This window comes from Falco cherrug, chromosome 4, assembly GCF_023634085.1.
Source record: "Falco cherrug isolate bFalChe1 chromosome 4, bFalChe1.pri, whole genome shotgun sequence".
NCBI classification, from domain to species: domain Eukaryota; kingdom Metazoa; phylum Chordata; class Aves; order Falconiformes; family Falconidae; genus Falco; species Falco cherrug.
Genome location: NC_073700.1, coordinates 858,207 through 877,664, shown reverse-complemented (window position 1 = coordinate 877,664; position 19,458 = coordinate 858,207). Strand labels below are relative to the sequence as shown.

Below are 19,458 nucleotides of genomic sequence, written 5' to 3'. Positions count from 1 at the left end.
TTGCTGTGCACATCACATTTTGGACAGTTTGCTTCATCAGTGCTATGAAATACTGCATTCTTTCTACCACTGTGTGCACAAGCTCTACAAGGACAATATGTTGACCAGGTGAATGGAATTACATTAGGAATTAACTGGTATACGACCAAAATATTTTCTTAAAGCTGCAAAAAAAGATGCTTGTTTCAAAACATTCATGAATTAGCAGAGAAACACCATGAAAGAGATTCCTGGGGTTTGGTGGGGGTGGGAGAGGGAGCGAGAACTGAACGACAGTCTCTAAACCTTACAGTTTGGACATGCCAATATTTACATGAAGTAACCTGTGAAACTCTTCTCTGTACCAGAGAGGAATTACACTGAACCAGCCCAACAGAAGTTTTAGAGACCAATGCAGCAGCATTAGCTAGTTTTTAAGGAAAGCAGTTACTGCTCTCCATTGCCTATGTGGTGGCAGAGACAACCCCAGCTGTATTGCCCTGGCTTTCCACTTGTGCTGTATCCTGCAATGATAACACCACCAGACTTCTCCTATTTGCTTGTACAACTTTACTTAAGATTAAAGAAAAGACCAGAATTTCCTTCTCATTTGCCAAATTCATCAAAACGTTTCTCACGTTTGGGCAAAAACGTTACTATGCTCAGTGATCAAAACGGTCCCTACAGGACAGCATCGCATTTCGATGCTTTTGAGAATACCCTGTAGAAACTTTCCAAAAAGGAAACAAGTTTCACATCAGGACTTCTGAACTTTTATTTCAACCAGATGGTCTCATATTCATGAAGAAAGCATGCATTAGACCAACATATCAGTCACTTCCCATTGTCATAAATAGTGGATTGATTTTTCTCTTGAAAGATGATGTAAGCAGTAAGAGAAAGGATTTCCAATGAAGTACAACTATTCATGACCCCTACGTAAGTATGTGAAGAAATGGAAAGTGAAGTTATGACCAAACGGTAAATTATTTTTGCTCTTCCCAAGAGCTAAGTCCCTTATAAATACTAATTTGTGGAAAGATCACAAAAACTTAACATAGTTCCATTTTTGCAAACGTACCTCAGAATGCATCTACATGTTGCCATTGTACTTAAAAAGGAGGAACTCTTGGGATGATTAAGCCATTTGTTTTGCAGTCCATTTAGGAGTATCCTCTGTAAAAAGCTTTTCCAATTTATTTTCTGTTACTCATGTTTATCTTTTAGAGTTGCTAATTTTGGCTTATCCTATTGGAAAAAAAATCTAAAGTCCTTACAGCTACTGTAAGACTGACCTAATAACAAAATCTCCTAGTGCTCCACAGAATGAGTCTTCAGTTCTCAGTCTACGTGTGAGAGTAAGTCAAGGTATATCTACAGAATGATACAATGTGTGTGAAGAACTCAATTCCCATTTATAATGTAAACCAACAGCACATACTAGAGCCCATGGCCCAGCCATATTTGAGCAATCCATCATCAATAGCAGTCACTCCCGAGCCCCTGAGACAGAAAGATCACCTCCACTGAACTTTCAGTTTGCATACTGTCTGAACAAATGATTCATGGACTATTTAAAATCTTCCTTCTCAGACAAGTGCTCATGCTGTATGTTTGGTTTTTCCCCCTTTTTTTTTTTTTTTTTTTTTGGGGGGGGGGGGGGGAAGAGGGGAGTTCTTTCATGAGCTGCCTCATGCAGCAGGTCTGCAATAACCCCAGCTTCAAAAACAAGTGAAGAAAAGATCACCACTTTGGCTTATAGAGTGTATTTTATAAAGGCATCTTAGAGAAAAGAACACCAAATCTGTGAGTGAAATGAATCTGGCTCTGAGAAAATGCCTCCAAGCAACGCAGTTTGCTTCCCAGCAAATTCAGGCTTAATGCTCATGAATTATTAAATTACCACATTGGCTAGAAGCCCTGGGGGAGGATTACAGAGCTTACAGTAGGCCTGTTACTGCAAACACTGGGTTTCCATAGAAACAGAAAATAGTGAAAATAACTACCTGTCATTTTTCACTACCACATTCAAGCAAAACCAACCACAATGTTAAAAATGTTATTAAAGCTTGCAGCAGAAATGCAGCTAAGCACCGATCACACTCTCCTTGGGTTCTCATGAGTCTGCCACACTTCAACATTCAACGCCCTCATTAGTATTTTTTTTATTATTTACATCATGAAGGGTACATACTTGTGTTCCTGAAAGGAATCCTCTCCATTAGCTAGAAAAAGTTTCTATTTCCAAAAAAAGAGACTTTGGTTATGTAGTATGATTCCTCAGTCCCTGCCAGTGATCATGTTTTTAACTAACGAAAAGAAAGCCAGCCCAGCCCTGCCAGGTGGTAGGTGTGAAATGCTTTCACCGTAACTGTAGGGAAGACTTCAAATTTTGGATTACACCTATTTTATAGAATGCGCATTTTATCACCATCTCTAACGTGGGAGAAGCTAATGGCTCTGAGATCTAAGACAGCAATAGCCTCTTTTAATTCTTGCTCTACAAACCAGATATCCCTGTTACTGGCTTTGCACATGACAGAGTCATGTCAGCCAGAGACACAAAATTACGTTTTGACAGTGAATTTTGCAGCAGAAAGAGCTCAAGTATGAAAAGTAGTATTCATTACACTGGGCCTTCCTACAGACAGAAAATTAATCGTAATTGCTTTCTCTGAGCTATGTAGTTAACCTAAACATTTGAGTAACTGTATTTGCACCCAGCCAGTCGAGACAGCAAAATTGCTTCTAGTTGCATGTGCGCATGACACATTTTTGTTCTTTCTGAGCAAGAAAAAGGAAGAATTTCAAATACCTGCAACTCATTGATTTCTTCCTGTTAACAACTAAAATAATTTAAATGCCCCTGTAGAAAAACCTGTATCCCTGCCTTTTGATATGTGATCTCCAATCTGAAAAAAAAATGTTTTGGGAAAGAGGGGGGTTGTGGTAGGAAAGGTAAGATGGATTTTTGTAAAAGCTCCTGTTTTATAATAGCTTCAATATTAGGAATTTTATAGGAAAGAATTAATATCTCTAGTAACACCACCTACCTCTCTACAGCAACTTTCATATAAAAACCCAGAGATTAATAATTTCTTTAAAAAATGTAATATTAACAGGAAAGGGGATAAATAGGAAAACCAAGCAAATGCAGATTTGGGAGAGATAGCTAGGGAATGAAAGTTAGCTGAAGCAACTGGCAGAGAAAACCAAAAGGCATTACTCCTCCTTCACCGTTTCACCCTTTTTAAAAAAATCTACACAATCAAAAAAATCCCTTATAAAATATTCCGTATGTTTTATCTGTCTCCAGTGATGATCAAACTTGTATTTTCTTATGTTTTATATTATGTATTATATCAGTTACGCATTATAATTATGTTATATATATATATATATATATATACACAGTTATGTATGAGATCAGGGAAGGCTCTTTGACCCCTGCCCTATGTGGCAGCAGACTTTAGAGACCCACGTATTTTCCATGTTAACTAGAGTGACCAGAACAAGGGCCATGGCTGTGGATAGCAATATTCCTTAATGTTTGCTTTCTGGATGATGTTTTTTAAGGAAGTTCACCCTGAGCAGCATGAAGAACAGACATCCTCCTTGTTACTAATGCTATGGATTATCTATTACACAAAAATCAGAAAAATACTTTCCTTGAAATACAAAAAATACAATAAACTGAACTACAGGAGGAACTGATGAGGATTAGCTAACCCAACAGATCAGATTGCTAGAAAAGAGGTAAAAATTAGAAAGATGGATTTTTTCGTGACTAAGCAGAAGAAAAACCTTATTAGTTGGTAAACCTAATCCCTAGGAAAATTCTCTGAATATTACAGAAATAATTCTGAATGATATAAAGTTATTTTTTCCCAGTAGACAAATCATTATACTGACAGTGAACGAGATAACTTTTCTATTTTAAAATAACTACAAGAAGGCTGCTATTAAAAACTAACGAATGGAAAGCTTAGCATGTAATTGCACAATAAAAGTAAAATATAATTTTCTGCTTCCTAACATAGCAACTAGCAATAGTAGAACATGATAATATTTTAAAGCATTTAACAGGGGATAAACACACACACATTGCCACAGCACTCCCAGAGCTATTACCAAAAGAGAGAAGCAATGTAGAACAAGGGAACATAAAGTCAGTTCTGCACTCTGGAAAAGAATGCAGGCAGACTTTTTTGCCACAGCTTTTAATGTGATTCTTTCCACATTAACTACATTTCTTTCTCAGCTATTCAATTTCTACCATACTAATCTACCCAGTGATCCTGTCTTCCCTTCTTCTGACCTTATTAATGCCTATCTTCCCGTTTATTCTTCACCTGTCTGTATCTCTCCAACCCCTTTGCCAGTCTGAACTACTAAGCCTCCCTCTACCCAAGCAGCATCTGATTTCTAAAACATGTACAGTGTCTACAGCTCTGCTGTGCAGCATGTAGAATTGCCCCCATTAAGCATGCTGATCCTGCACATCAGAGCTTTGAGAGCCCCAAATCCCTAATCAGATAGAACTTCTGGAAAATTTGCTATTGCTTTTTCAGAAGTTTGCTCAGAGTTTAAAATGAAAGTTCCAGACTACAGCAATTGTCTACATTAGGAAGTGTTGCAAAAAAATTATTCAAGAAGATATATGTAAACGCGATGTAATTTTAGCTACACTGTTCTTGCTAACATTTTTGAGCAGCTGATACACATTCCTATTGACAGTTTAAGAGTCAAGAAAATATGACTAGATGATGACGAGAACCATGGAGCTAACTGTCATCAATAAATACACAAAGAGATGGAGGATTCCTGTCAAATTCATCGAATTCAGCAACCTGGTATACAGATTTATATTCTGACATCTGAATTAGGAATACTGTGTCGGAGAAAACTCCTACTACAGAAAAAGTGAAAATCAATTCCTGTACAAATTCATCATTGCTGAATCCAGTGTTCCAAAGTGGTGCATTTTATTCCAGTCTACCAAAACACTGTCACAGACATTTTGGCATTACAGCCTCCCCAGAAAAGCCAGTATCGTGACCTCTATCAATTCAATAACACCTATGAGAAGTAATGGAAATTTAGAGATAGTAAAATAGGACAAGACTGTAGAAGTGAGTAGTTAAACTGGTCCAGCCAAAACCAATTTGATCATGCAGTGGAAGTTAACCAGTTTTTGAGGCCAAGGGGACAATACATTTAAAATAATGATCATGTTGTTCTCTAATATTTTTACACCTTTAATATCCTACATTTTTATATGTTTGTCTGCTGATTTTTATCAGGTAAAAGAATTTGTTTGGAAGTATCTCAAGACCATGAGACGAGTTACAAATGGCAAACCATTATGTACATTACTTATGCAGTTACCACCTATACACAACTGTACAGCAGTATTAACAGCAGAACATTGCCTCTTACAATTTTTTTGATTCAGCCTTAAAAACAAGGGGCAGATGATTTTATGTTAATAACTTTAGAATAGCTAAATCCAACTATCATGATATAGCTTAACAGCATTTTCTTAGTCCATAATTATGTTTCCAAATCACGTTTCTTTCCCGGGAGCTGTTTTGTCAATGGCGCTAAATTCTTAAGACAGAAGATGAGAGACAGGCTGCACTACTCACATGCTCCCTAACGTCCACCCACAAATTCAGAACATTTCCACAAAAGCCATTTTTCCATATCACCTATTAGCAATAGTATTAAAGAGTAAGATTGTGTTTTCTCTTATTTTGCCTATTGCTTTACAATTCTATAACAGAAATAAATGTTTCAAAATTACCAAATTCCTATGTTGAAAACCGGCAGCTGGGTAGAAGATATGCTTTTGCCTTTCTAGTATTTTAAAATCACTGTGTGTCTCCATTTTCTCACATTTCTGCACGTGTTTTACCTAGTCATCTGCTGAGAAAGAACGGATTACAATTTTAATCTTCCGTGAGAAGAAAAAGAATGTGAAAAGGGATCTCAACAAAACACAATGAGATGCTTTATACAGGACTTGGTTTAATAACAAGGTTAATACCTCCACATATCTGAGGTAAGAACCAAAGAAGCAAGAGAAAAGAAGGAGGCAACAAAGCTGTTGCATGAACTTTGGAAGATTTCTGTTTTTGTTTTTTGAAGGAACAAGGACTTTCTCTGTAAGGCACCTAACCAATAAATGTTGATTTGCATCAGAAAAGCTACAAGCAGTTATAAATTAACAACTGAAGGATAAAGTCTTGCTTCAGAGAACAAAAAGGCTTCTCTACTCTGTTTCTCATTGTCCTAGGCAAAGAGCAACAGTGTGAAACTTGGAATTTTAACGTAGAATCTTTGGTGGAGAAAATACTCTGCCAGCCTATCTTTTCCGAATTGCAACCTCTCGTTAAGATCAGCTTCTGTCACGTTGCTGCTAGGAAACTACTAGCTGATATAATACAGTATATACAGAAAAGACTTCCATCTAACAGATTAATTTTAAAAGCAGCTAGGATTGTTACAATAATTCAATCTTGTCTATTATATAACACAGACCACACACCATTTATGTTAAGATATATCCTTGGGTTTATTTGTTTTAAGGCAGGCGAGGCAGAGGCAGATGTCTGGCTTATCACAGCATCACAGACTGGTCAGGGTCGGAAGGGACCTCTGGAGATCATCCAGGCCAACCCCTGCTAAAGCAGCTTCATTGAGGGCAGGTTGAACACTCGTGTCCAGGTGGGTTTTGAATGTCTCCAGAGGAGACTCCGCAGCTTCTCTGAGCAACATGTTCCAGTGCTCTGTCACCCTCAAGGTAAAGAGTTTCTGCCTCATATTCAGAAGGAACTTCTTGTGTTGCCGTTTGTGCCCACTGCCCCTTGTCCTGCTGCTGGGCACCACTGAAAAGAGCCTGGCCCCGTCCTGTTGACACTCACCCTTAAGATACCTGTAGGCATTGATAAGCTCCCCTCTCAGTGTTCTCCAGGCTGAACAGGCCCAGCTCGCTCAGCCTTTCCTGAGAAGGAAGATGCTCCAGTCCCCTCACAACCTTCGTAGCCTCCGCTGGACCCTCTCCAGTAGTTCCCTGTCTCCTGAACCGGAGCCCAGCACTGGACACAGCACTCCAAACACAGCCTCACCAGGGCGGAGCAGAGGGGGAGGGTCACCTCCCTCGACCTGCTGGCCACGCTCCTCCTAATGCGCCCCAGGATGATCCCACTGGCCTTCTTGGCCCCCAGGACACGCTGCTGGCCCACGGGCAACTTGCTGCCCACCAGAACGCCCAGGTCCTTCTCCGCAGAGCTGCCTTCCAGCAGGTCAAGCCCAGCCTGTACTGGTGTGGGCGCTGGTTCCTCCCAGGTGCAGGACCTCACACTTGCCCTTACTGAGCTTCATTAGCCTCCTCTCTGCCCAGCTCTCCAGCCTGCCCAGGTCTCGCTGAATGGCAGTGCAGCCTTCTGGCTCATCAGCCACTCCTTCCAGTTCCGTATCACCCGCAAACTTGCAAGGGTGTGCTCTGTCCCTCCATCCAGGTCACTGATGGATGAGTTGAACAGAAGCAGACCCAGCACTGACCCCTGGAAACACCACGAGCTACAGGCCTCCAGCTCGACCGTGCTGCTGATCACAACCCTCCGAGCTCTGCCACCCGCCAGCTCTCAGCCCACCGCACTGGCCGCTCACCCAGTCCACACTTCGTGAGCTAAAATACGTATATTTTGTTTTCCTATTTTTTATTCCATTCTGATTGCTTTTTGTATGAGCATTTGCTGTCTCTCTCCTTCCATTAGAGTGCAAACGATTTATGCTTATGATGTGTATTTGGACATCACCCTGCAATGTAATAGAATGAAGTATGCTCTGGCAGTACACAATATTTCAACACAAAATTCTGGACAGGCATCTTACATTACAGCAAACGTATTATGGTAGCAAGTCATACCCTGCCCCCGTATCTGAAAGTCTGAGTACAGCACTTCCAGTCACGTCTACATTTATTGCTTAAGTAATAAAAAAAATATCGTAACAACATGGTATGTGCTCATCGTGTAACGTTACAGTTATGCACCATAATACCATTTAGATAAAGCCCGAAGGCACAAATTAGTACAGAATAAAAAACCCAAAAGGTGTGAAATGCTAATCAATCCAAGTTAATAACCACCCAAATTATTACTACACTGTTACTGTGCCTTTCCTACATTCCTCTCTCATTGCAGTGCTTCGCACTCCCACAAATTGGCTCTCATGTATGATTTTAACTCCATTACTCTTTTTTTCTCGTCTCCTTAAAAAATGAGTATTTTCCAAATTATTTTAAATGATGATCAGTGGAAGAAGTTCTACTAATTCCACCTCAATATTTCTCTTACACTGACAACTAAGGGAAAAAATAAAGATCTGAAGAAAAAATACACATTTAACTTCACTAAATTATTGAAGGATGGATGCCTGCAAAAGGAAATGAAAGGAATAGGTTGAGACAAGAAAAAAAATGCTGAAAGGTGAAAAGCTTAGATAACTATTTGATTAAGTCCTGGAGAAACAGAATTTTTAAAAAGGCAATATGAAAAGACTCTGTGAGCAGAATGTTGTGCTCTGTACTAGCGTACTCAGAAACGCATTACGGAAATGAGACCGGTCCAGAAAAAGTAAGGGAATTTGCATACATGAGAACTAGTCAAGCCTTCAAGGTCAGTAACTATGCAGCATCTTTCCTCTCATTTCATTGTACTGTATGAGAACTGGGCTATCAGTATACAGATTTATATACACCCTTTAAACCTGATTGTCAGCTATGATCCCCAGAAATTTCCCATGCATTGAAGAGTCTTAAAAGTCCAGTTGGAAGTACTTAAGAAGGAATATGTGGTTCTGCATTTGTAGGCACATTTATTTCTTTGCTTAACTCCTACCCCCCACCTCTAACTGGCATCATTAATTCTCTTGAAGCAATAAAAAACTGTCAAACAAAATCGTACTGAAACACATGGAACACAAGATCTACATAACGCATTTATGTGTACCCTCACATGAGAAGCAGACAGTAGTCCTTATGAACACTGACCAACCATCTATTTTTCTTTCCCAGTTTTATATCCTTTCATCCTTTTTCTTATCTTTCTGTTATTTGGACAGGCCCCATATAAGATAGGCCGATTACATGACTTAAAATAAAACCCAAACAAAAAAATATTTAATAAGCCTTGTTCCAATTGCATTGCAGTAGAACATACACCCGTCTTGTTTTGCCTTATCTATAGCACTGAAAAAACTCAAGGCAGAATTGGCAGCTAGAAAATATCTAAATGGATCCGTGACAATTGATGTCTTTTGCAATGTGATTTGATCCTTCTTATTTAATGAGTATCACACTTATTAGAACAAACTCAGTTTTGTTGGAGAGTGACACAGATAGGCCTCCAGTTCAGCCACAGACAACCGAATCCAAACCCTTAATCTTCAGAAGAATTGAAGTCAGATAACAATCATCAAGAAGTCTTCAGAGCCACTATTATCTCAGGATTCAGAGCATTCTAAGCATTTGTAACAGGAAAAAAATGTGCAGGAAAAATGGACAAACCTAAACTTACCTTTTGATGTGATAGAATAGGGAGCTGGATATAATGCAAATTACTTAGTGACCTTTGGAGTGTAGACTTACTCACCACTACCATAACGCATATACCGTGAAACTTGCCTCTACCAGTGGAAGACATTTCTTTTCCTCCCCATGGCTCTGTCAGCATAACTCCTCTGGATGTATGCCCTATTGGCCCTGCGTATCCTACCAACAAAGTGCTGAGGAACCAGAGAGCTGCTAAAAATGCTATAGCACTCCTAAATTTTAAATATCTGCCACACCTTTGGGTGAGACAAGTTTGGATTCTGATCACTAACAATCATTTTTACCTAGATAGAATTTATGGGCAAAATAAGATTCTTACTTAAGAACTTCTGCAGTACTGAAAAAGTTACAGTAACACAGATCCACAGAATGCACCATGATGTTGATACTAAGTATTCCCCATGACTTTGTTAGCATCTCAGTTGGCTTCCATATTCCTTTGGGTAAACTGGAAAATTGGAATCTTCATTTCTGGTAGAAATACCTTTGGTTAGGATAGCTGCTGCCACTTCTTTCCTCTTCTCTGCTTTTTTCCCCAAGGCAAAATCACAGAATAAAATGTAACATTTTGTCTTCTATTGCATCTTGGTTTTGTTTCTTTTTTTTGGCTAACTTTTAGTTTAAGTAAGCTTTCTCACACATTTCCTGGGACACTACAAGATCATGAGGGGAAGAATGTATTACTGTACTTCTCATCCTTCACGTTTCCTGGAGTAACATCTCCAGAGTATATTTTCATTAACTTTAAACTTTCCTAGTTTTAGGTTGCATGTCTATAATATAAGCTTTTTAGATACACTGCATGTTTAGTATTTATCAGAATATAATTGTATCAATCTCTTAACAAGATGTGTTGGGAGCATCATACGGGAAAACACTACAATAGCAGAGTAAAAGAGAAAGCTGTTCTTAAACTGAGTAACATCTACCTATACATATATACTTAATTTGTTCTATGTGATCACTTCTGGTAGCCTTACTATACATCACTTGAAGAAAAAGAATGTAATATCCTGAAAAGTTGTGAAACTATTTCCTTTGTTCCTGTTTCCAAAACCAAAATAAAGATAGTATCACGATGACATTGCAAACACAGTTACATAGATTTTTGAATTAGACAGAATGGAATAATAAATGTTTATGATCCAAAAAAAAAAAATCATATAAGCAGGAGAGAGAAAATGTAATGTGCACTGTGGTGCTCACTGAAAAATATGTGATCTTGCAAGTGAAGACAGATGGTGTAAGAGCAGCAAATTGGGTGTGACTGAACTTTTGAGGACTGCACAATGCAAACAAAAGAAAGTACTTTTCAGTGAGTTTCTTTCTGCATATATTACAAAAAAACAACATCAATGACACAAATTCTTAAGAGTTTCAGTACCATGTCATTGTAAATGTTCTTAGTTGCCAATCTCCACTGTAAATTTACATCGAAAAATACGTACAGCCACCTGTTGCTACTACTACCATTGGTTAAGATGAAAACATTCACCACTTAAAACAGCCACTTTTCCTCATGCCACATCAAATATTGCCCTGCTGAGCATTCGGGCCAAGTTTTCTTTGCCCTCCATTTGCAGCCAATGTACCTTACAGAAGCCATGCCTGCATGTGTGTGTTGTATCTTTCTCTCCCTTTCCACATTCAACTCCAGCTGAGCTTTTGCTTTTCTATTCTGTCTCTGCATGCTCAGGCAATTTCTTATTTCCCCACGTAGCTAATCTGATACATCTGCTTGATTGTCTGCATGTCAGAAAGGACCATCCTTGAACTCCACAAAATGCAATACCAAGATAAACTGACAGCAAAGACAGACATCATGCAGAAACCAACCAACCAAGGCAGTGGTGCATTCTGACTGAATAGACCAGCTGAAAGATCCTAAGGCCTTCTCATAATGCTGTGTATTAAAGAGAGGAGACCATCAGCAAACATATGCCTTCCACAGAGACCACAGAATGGATCTGGTCTCACAACAAAAAGGTGTAGACTATATTCTGTATGAGAGACGTACACATGGACTTCCTCTGGCAAAGCTAACAACAGTCATGGACACATGATCTACCACATTTTCCAAAACCTCCAGTCATGAGGTCTTTATTATAACAGGCACAGTAAAGGCACAACAAGTAGGTAGATGGAGGAGTTGCAAGCAGAAATATGCATGGCATTATTGTTCCATGCACAATTATTGCCTAGGCCCCAGTTTTTTTCAAATTCAATCACATCAGAATTTCTTTTTCGTTCCTCTCAATCTCCATAATTAAGGCTATTCCTAGCCAACAAGAAACTGTTAACTCCAAGTGGAGTAAAATAGGGTAAAATAGTGCTAGAAACATCTATTCTGGTTTAAGATGCAGGCAGAATAAAAAACCTTTACATGTTTAAATATAAACTTTATAAAGAAAAAAATCATACTGAAATTTATTTATCCTTTTTCATACTTAGTGGATTCTTCAAGCTTATTTTCAGAAAAAACTGATATCATGCTTTTGAATGTGTAAATTTTGAAGTCGTAATTTTATACACTTATTAGTAAAAAAGAGCTATTGTAAAGGTAGCTGAGCCTCACTGCTTCAATGAATTTGGTTTATTTCCACCCACCAAAATAATGCTGCAAAAATGTTGTTTAAAACAAACAAAAAAATCTTATTCACTGCATCCTTCCAGCACAGATAATACTCTGGATCTGTTTTTCCACCAGTTTTCCAGCCCCTTTACAATAGCTTCATCCAGTCTCTATCTCCCCGCTTTACCATACTAAGTTTAATGCTTCTCTTTGTCGAGGCATGGGGTGCGTTCCCACATACTCGAACAAAATTAGTTAGCTCTTACGTGACCTATGCTTGACAGATCTATGGTGACTTTTACCGATCGTCTTGTTAGCTTCTTAGTGCTAATAAACAGTTTATTTGTTCCAGAACTTTTTGCATTTGTCATCTGATTGCAGTTGACCTTCTTAGGGTGATTGAGCTATTAAATACTCCAGCTATCTTGGTAACATCTGCTGATAGCTTAACGTCCCCTTTAATCTGTTCTGTTATTTCTTGATTTTGTAAAAAAAATAAAATTTGCTGCTAAAGCATTATAGAATTATTCTTTTTTTGTCCTTGATGTCTTTTGGTAATTGTATTTTTCTAGAAGTTTCTGTGTCTTCCCATCCCTGTTCACACAATTTCATTAGTTTCTCCTTTTTTACATTTCCTACCAGACTCCATTTCACCAAAGAATTTGTGATACAGACTTCTTCCTGTTGTTGCCATATATTTAAACTCTGCCTCATCTTGAAACAACTTGCTTTTGTGCTCTTCAACAGTACTGTTAAGAAACTGACAACTCTCAAATTTCTTTCCTCCATATGAATTTACCTATCTTTTTTTGGTGTTTATTGACACCTGCCTTATTGAAGTTCACCATCTTTATGATAATATTTTCTTTCTTTCCTTTTCTAGTTACTATCAACTCTTATCATTTCACAATCATTCATCCCAAGGTACTTCTCACAATGGCTTTAATCAAAACTAGACTGATTTTCTCATTGTTTTCCACTACCTTCCACACGACAAGCTGAGGTATTAAATTTTAGTAACAAAGATTCTGTTGCTATATTAATGTCTTTTGTATGTAGAAATGTGGGACAATTTTTGCAACTAAAAAATCCCAAAGACTTTAAAACATACAAATAGACTTTCATCCCTTTTGATCTGAGCATTTACCTAACACTCAGACTGACAGGTTGCTTCTGCTGTGGGCTGAAACCAGTTATTGAGGCAGACATTCACCAATCCACTTACTGATTTACTTGTAAGTATTTCTTTTTATAATTCTGTCAAGAGTAAAAATTAAGTCACTTTTTCATTTTTTTTTTACCTCTAGGTTTTACCCCTCTGATAGCAGCATTGTTATTCTTGCTACCCATATCTCCCCACTGGCATCTTTTGTCTGCTTCTCATTTTTAGACAGCACAAACCATTGAACACAGTACAGTACCATATTTGTATTCAGAACCTGGCAATAGATATCAAACTGTATTTCAGCTGCTGCTCCAACCTTCTGATTGCTAATCCATAATTGGTACATGCTATTACTTCAGCTCTTGAAAAACACTGGAATTTTCACCGAGCTTCACTTTACCTAACTGGGAAATAACTTGCAACCCACAGGTTCAATGAGGTTTGTAATCTACTGTATGTCCAAAGCACTAACACTGAAAGCCCAGTGTGAACCGTTTGGGTAAGAAATTTATCAACCTCAAAACCATTTCAGAAAAGTCAATTTGTCCTTTTCAATTAGAATGCAGCATGCAGAAGCTTTGCTTGTTTTTCTACCTTAATGTACTATTTCCAGAGAGGAAAGAAACTTTATCTTTTAAAGTAGCTTTAAAAACATAATTCTAAATTTGTAGCAGTGTGTGTGACTTTTCTGTTTTTAAATTTCTTCTCCAAAACAGAGCTCAGCCTCATTACACGCTTCTTCCCCACCACTCTTGGGGATGTAAGAAAATGTAAAAATTATGCTGTTTTCACTGCAGTAGATCACTGATGCATAATACAAAAAGCTAAATAATCACAACTGTTTGCACATCAAAGCATTATTATATATATTTAAATATGCCTGAGCCACTCTTTGTATGTTTTCTCATTATAACTATTCTTTTTTAATTTTTTTTACCACTGGCAAAACCCCTTCTAAAGGCTTTCTCACTCAATGTTTACATACTATGCAAACTGCAATCCCAGACAATTCATCTCTTTCTAAAGCAATTTCTGAGGCCTTCTACAGTCATGGATGGCAGCAGCTTGTCCCTTCCCCTTCCCTGCAGCTTTCCTCATCTAAATAATTTGATATTTTACTGCTTCGTGGTATGAACTAATTAAAGTGTGCATGCGTTTGTTTTGTTTTGCCATTTTCACCTTTCCTTCTTAACAGCTATTTTCTGTTCATTCTCTCAATAGAGGAATTATAGGCATATCTTCCTAACTACATCAAAACAAGCACTTCTCACTTAGTGAGGCTGAAATAAACATGATGTAGTACCAGATTAGGCGTTCTTGCCATATTCTGCAAAACAATCTTTAAGTTGCCCAACTAAACAGTGACAGACATATATTTATAACACACAACTCATGAGAGCTTTTCAATATAGACCACTTGTTTAGTGGAATGTATTCTGAAGAGCTACAAAGCTGTTATCACTCTACTCTGAACTTTCTTGGATGAAAATTATTCACAGAATAATGTTCTTCCAAAGAGAGGAAGGAACATTTTGAAGCTCTTCCCTCAGTTTGGAACAAATCTAAATCTAATTTGCTGAAAACTAGGACAGTTTTGACCACAGTAGCAAACATGGTCTATGCTAACCGTCAGGACATGCCTTAATCAAAACTCAAAAACCCCACAGATTTGCTGTACTTTAGATCAGACCAAGTTACACATACTTAATTTCCAAGACACAATGTATATGCTGCAATATTCTTCTACGTATTCTGATGTTTTCAAAAAGAAAAACGAAAGACATTTCATATTTGCAAATGTTAGTACCAATTACCTCAACATACTGAGCAGCACAGCTGTCCTGCCTAGGCTTTGCGATGAATAGGAGTACTTTAGTTTATATTGATAGCAACAGAGTAATGAAAACACGCTGTATTGTAACATACCTGTAAGGCAAGGAGTGGATGAGAGTTAAAGAGCCTCAAATTCAGCACCCAGACACACAGCAGTCCTCTTTTCAAACCAGTCACACAGTGTGGCCCTGCCATTATTAGTAGCTCCTGAACAACAGCCCTAAGAAAGAAACCACTAAACACTAAGACCTTCAGTACCGTGTGGAGACAAAGTCACAATCCAGAACAAAATTCAACTATTCTGTGCCTTTAATGCTTTGATTATATGTAAGCACTAACCTTCATATGGAATGACTTGTATTACTGATACTCTCATGTATGCATTGCAGGGCTGTCACAATTTATCAGCTTTGTCCTTTCAGTTGTGCCACAAGAAGAGCTCACATGTTTTTCTCTAATGCATTTTCTTTGTTCATATTTTTTTTTCCCAGGAAGCTCTTTAGTTATTTGATACAGTCCTACCTGATCTGCTTGCCTTCTCGAACATCGTACAAAGAAAAAAAGACATCTGTGTCTTCTCCAATTGTATTGTAGGTGAAGCTCTTTAGACTGAGGAAGAAGTGATGAGGCACTGGCATACGGCAAGCTTCCCCATGACGCTGACGAATTGTATCCACCTGTTTAAAAACAACAAAAATGAATTTTAGCTCTTCACAAATAAAAGACATGACCAACTGGATAATTTCAACTGAAATTCTGCTCTCTTTTCTTAAGTTTACTCTCAAATATATTCTACCTTACAGACACATACTAGATTAAGTTTTCTTCCCCTATTTTTTTCCTCTCTTAACTTGAATAGTTTGAGAAACCACAATAACCAAGTAAAAAGGTTTATGCACATAAAATCTGTTTTTATAAAGTAAACAAAGTCAATCCTATTTCTCTGATACTGTCTTGATACAGAAAATGAACTATAATAAGATGGTGATAGGGCAGTTCTTGATGATTTCCATTTAAAGCAGATGGATTTCAAAGCATTTTTAAGAATAACATTTGTAATTTCTTTTTAGCAGATACAATTCATTTATGTAAGTCATTTATGTGGCCAGCAGGACCAGGGCAGTGACCGTCCCCCTGCGCTCGGCACTGGTGCGGCCGCCCCTCGAATCCTGTGTTCGGTTTTGGGCCCCTCACTGCAAGACAGACACTGAGGGGCTGGAGCGTGTCCAGAGACGGGCAGCGGAGCTGGGGAAGGGGCTGGGGCACAAGTCCTGTGAGGAGCAGCTGAGGGAACGGGGGGTGTTCAGCCGGGAGAGGAGGGGGCTCAGGGGGGACCTTATCGCTCCCTGCAACGACCGCTGTGGGCGGGTGTGGGGATGTGTGTGTGTCTTCTCCCAGGTGACAAGTGACAGGACAAGAGGAAATGGTGTTAAATTGCACCGGGGAGGTTTAGATTGGATGTTAGGAAAAATTTCTTTACTGAAAGGGTTGTCAGGCATTGGAGCAGGCTGCCCAGGGAAGCAAATGAGTCACCATCCCTGGAGGTACTTAAAAGACGTGTAGATGCAGCACTGAGGGACATGGTTTAGTGGTAGACATGGCAGTGTTGGGTTAATGGTTGGACCTGATGATCTTGGAGGTCTTTATCCACCTAAATAATGGTATTATTTACAACCCGGGCTTTACAGGCTAACATTCCCTGCAGGTATAACAAAAAGAAACCTTAACAGCAGTGCATACAACGAGCAATCAATAAAGTAAAACAGCAGAAAGGTTTACATTTTGACTCAGTATACCAAGACTTATTTAGCGAAAATTGGGTGGAGGGAAAAAAAAGGAGTATGATTAGAAATTAATTTACTCTTTAAGTTTTATAGCCCTTTATATCCATTGTATGCTGATCTTAATAAACAGGCTGCAGGAATATCTCAAGCTTGCTAATTAGTCTCCTCTGAATGAGTAGACAGGTACATACTAACAAAGAAAATCTAGATTTTTCAGACTTCCAACCCAGATTTGTAATAGCTCAAAATCAATTTAGTTTGGTATTTTAAATTAAATCCAAGCAAATCCTCATCCTTTAAAGACAGGTACCTGTGGAAGCTCAGTTCTTCTGGAAAGATTAGACCCAGATTCCATGACCAGGATGGATTACGCTACTACAGAATGGATATGTGAAGCAGAAGCCTACTTAGCCACATGTTAGCAGGAGAAAGAAAACTCACATGGGCAGATCAAGGCTTTTGATACCACTACAGAAGTTGATCTTTTAAGAACAACAGTTAGAGCTAAGGAAAAGAGACCTAAATGGAAGTTAAAAAGGACCTTAGTTAATTACTTGGGAATCTTCTGAGGAAGTGTTGTATGGGTAGGGATTTACCCAATAATCTCCATCATATCTTTATATACATTACTAAACAATTAAAGACAACAAATATTGGTATGTAGATGATGTTTACCTGTGATGTGCTCTGCTGGACACTGTGTCTACTTGACAAATGCTGTGGAAATACAAAACAGTAAAATTTAAACCTTTTTGAAAGTAAGAAATATTTACATTATATCTCTATAGCAACAGAACAGTAATTTCAAAATATGACTGTTCAAGATTATTCCCAAGTTTTCATGGCCTTTTTTCATAGTGTATCATCACTCACAAGACTACTAGCTTTCCTAAAGACTCTTCTCAGATAAACCATTTCTTAGCCTGACTACTTGAATTAACAGGTGGTATTTTACATTAGCTTTAAAGTAAATGGCTGTCACAAGCTGGACAGAATTTCCAACGCTGTAATAGCATTTCTTTTTGAAAAGTGCATCACCCTATACTGTATAACCTATGTGTTCTCTTGCTAAGTGGGGTGATACCCCACCACTAATCCTCATCTACCAGTATGCTGTCTATGAAAAGGTGCATCTGTTTAAAAATATAGACATCTATAAAGAAGGATGGATTTTAGACTTAAATTTTTTGCTCTGAGCAGAAAATGAAATTCTGATGTATGATTAAATACTTCTCTACAATTTTAGCTAGCCAACATCTGTAAAGAAGCATCACTATAAAGAGCAACATCTCTGAAACGGAACTCAGAGGGTGATGCTGTATTTAAACCTTTGTACGCTAGAAAGAAATGTTATAATCAGAAAATGGACTGCAAGACTCACTGAACCCGTTTAATCTCCAAAGGGAGATTTAAATACTAATCTCAATTGAAATGGTTTCAGAGAGCTTTAAAAACCATATCATTAATGATTCTGCCACGCCTGTTCCACACACATTCATGTTAACATTAGCATTTTAAACTGAAATAGTAACATTAACACCACCACGTTAATAAATATTCTCTTCACTCACCCCCATCGCTATCCTTCTGTTAAATACTCAAAATCTTATTCTGACTAAACATATACACTCTGTAGCAGGACCAGCATGATCTGCTGATAACCTCATAGCTTCAGAAGAGTTGAAAGTAAAAGACAGTCCACAAAATGTATTTGGCAGCACTTTTTCCAAACTATGCCACTATCTTTCACACAGAACAAAAATAAGACTTTTTACCACAAAATGAAAGATGATCTTCAAAATAACACTAAATCAAGAAGATATTAGGGTACAGACGGAGCTGGCAGAAGTGCTCACGGAGCCCCTTCCAGCCATCTGCTGGCAGTCGTGGCTAACCAGGGAGGTCCCCAGTGGCTGGAAGTCAGCAAATGTGACGCTCACCTGCAGGAAGGGCCGGGAGGAGGATCCAGGGAACTATAGGCCTGGCAGCCCCACCTCAGTGCCGGGGGAGGGGATGGAGCAGATCACACCACGGGGCATGTGCAGGGCAGCCAGGGGATCAGGCCCAGCCAGCGTGGGGTTATGACAGGCAGGTCCTGCTTGACGAACCCAATCTCCTTCTACGACCAGGTGATCTGCTTAGAGGATGGGGAAAAGGCTGTGGGTGTTGCCTACCCAGACTCTAGTAAAGCCTTTGACACCAGCTCCCACAGCGTTCTCCTGGAGAAACTGGCTGCTCCTGGCGTGGATGGGTACGCTGCTCACTGGGTGAGAAGCTGGCTGGCTGGCCCAGCCCAAGAGCGGTGGGGAATGGAGCAACATCCTGCTGGCGGCCGCGCACCAGCGGCGTTCCCCAGGGCTCCGTGTGGGGCCAGCTCTGCCTCGTACCTTCATCGGCCATCTGGACGAGGGGATCGAGCGCAGCCCCGGTACGTAGGGTACTGGTACAGCTTGTGGGGGAGTGTGGGTGCGCTTGAGGGGCAGGAAGGCTCTGCGGAGGGATCTGG

General features: G+C 39.0%; 1 protein-coding gene across 13 annotated transcripts in view; it reads right to left on the bottom strand.

The window, feature by feature from the left end:
* DOCK3 (dedicator of cytokinesis 3) overlaps positions 1 to 19,458 on the bottom strand; it is a 225,395-nt gene that overhangs the window by 115,620 nt on the left and 90,317 nt on the right. For all 13 annotated transcript variants that reach the window (XM_055709450.1, XM_055709457.1, XM_055709451.1 and 10 more), the window contains exons 8-9: positions 17,628 to 17,669; positions 15,691 to 15,845 (exon numbers count right to left, since the gene is read on the bottom strand). In XM_055709450.1, coding sequence (XP_055565425.1) covers positions 15,691 to 15,845; positions 17,628 to 17,669 — 197 coding nt within the window. The remainder of the gene's footprint in view (positions 1 to 15,690; positions 15,846 to 17,627; positions 17,670 to 19,458) is intronic.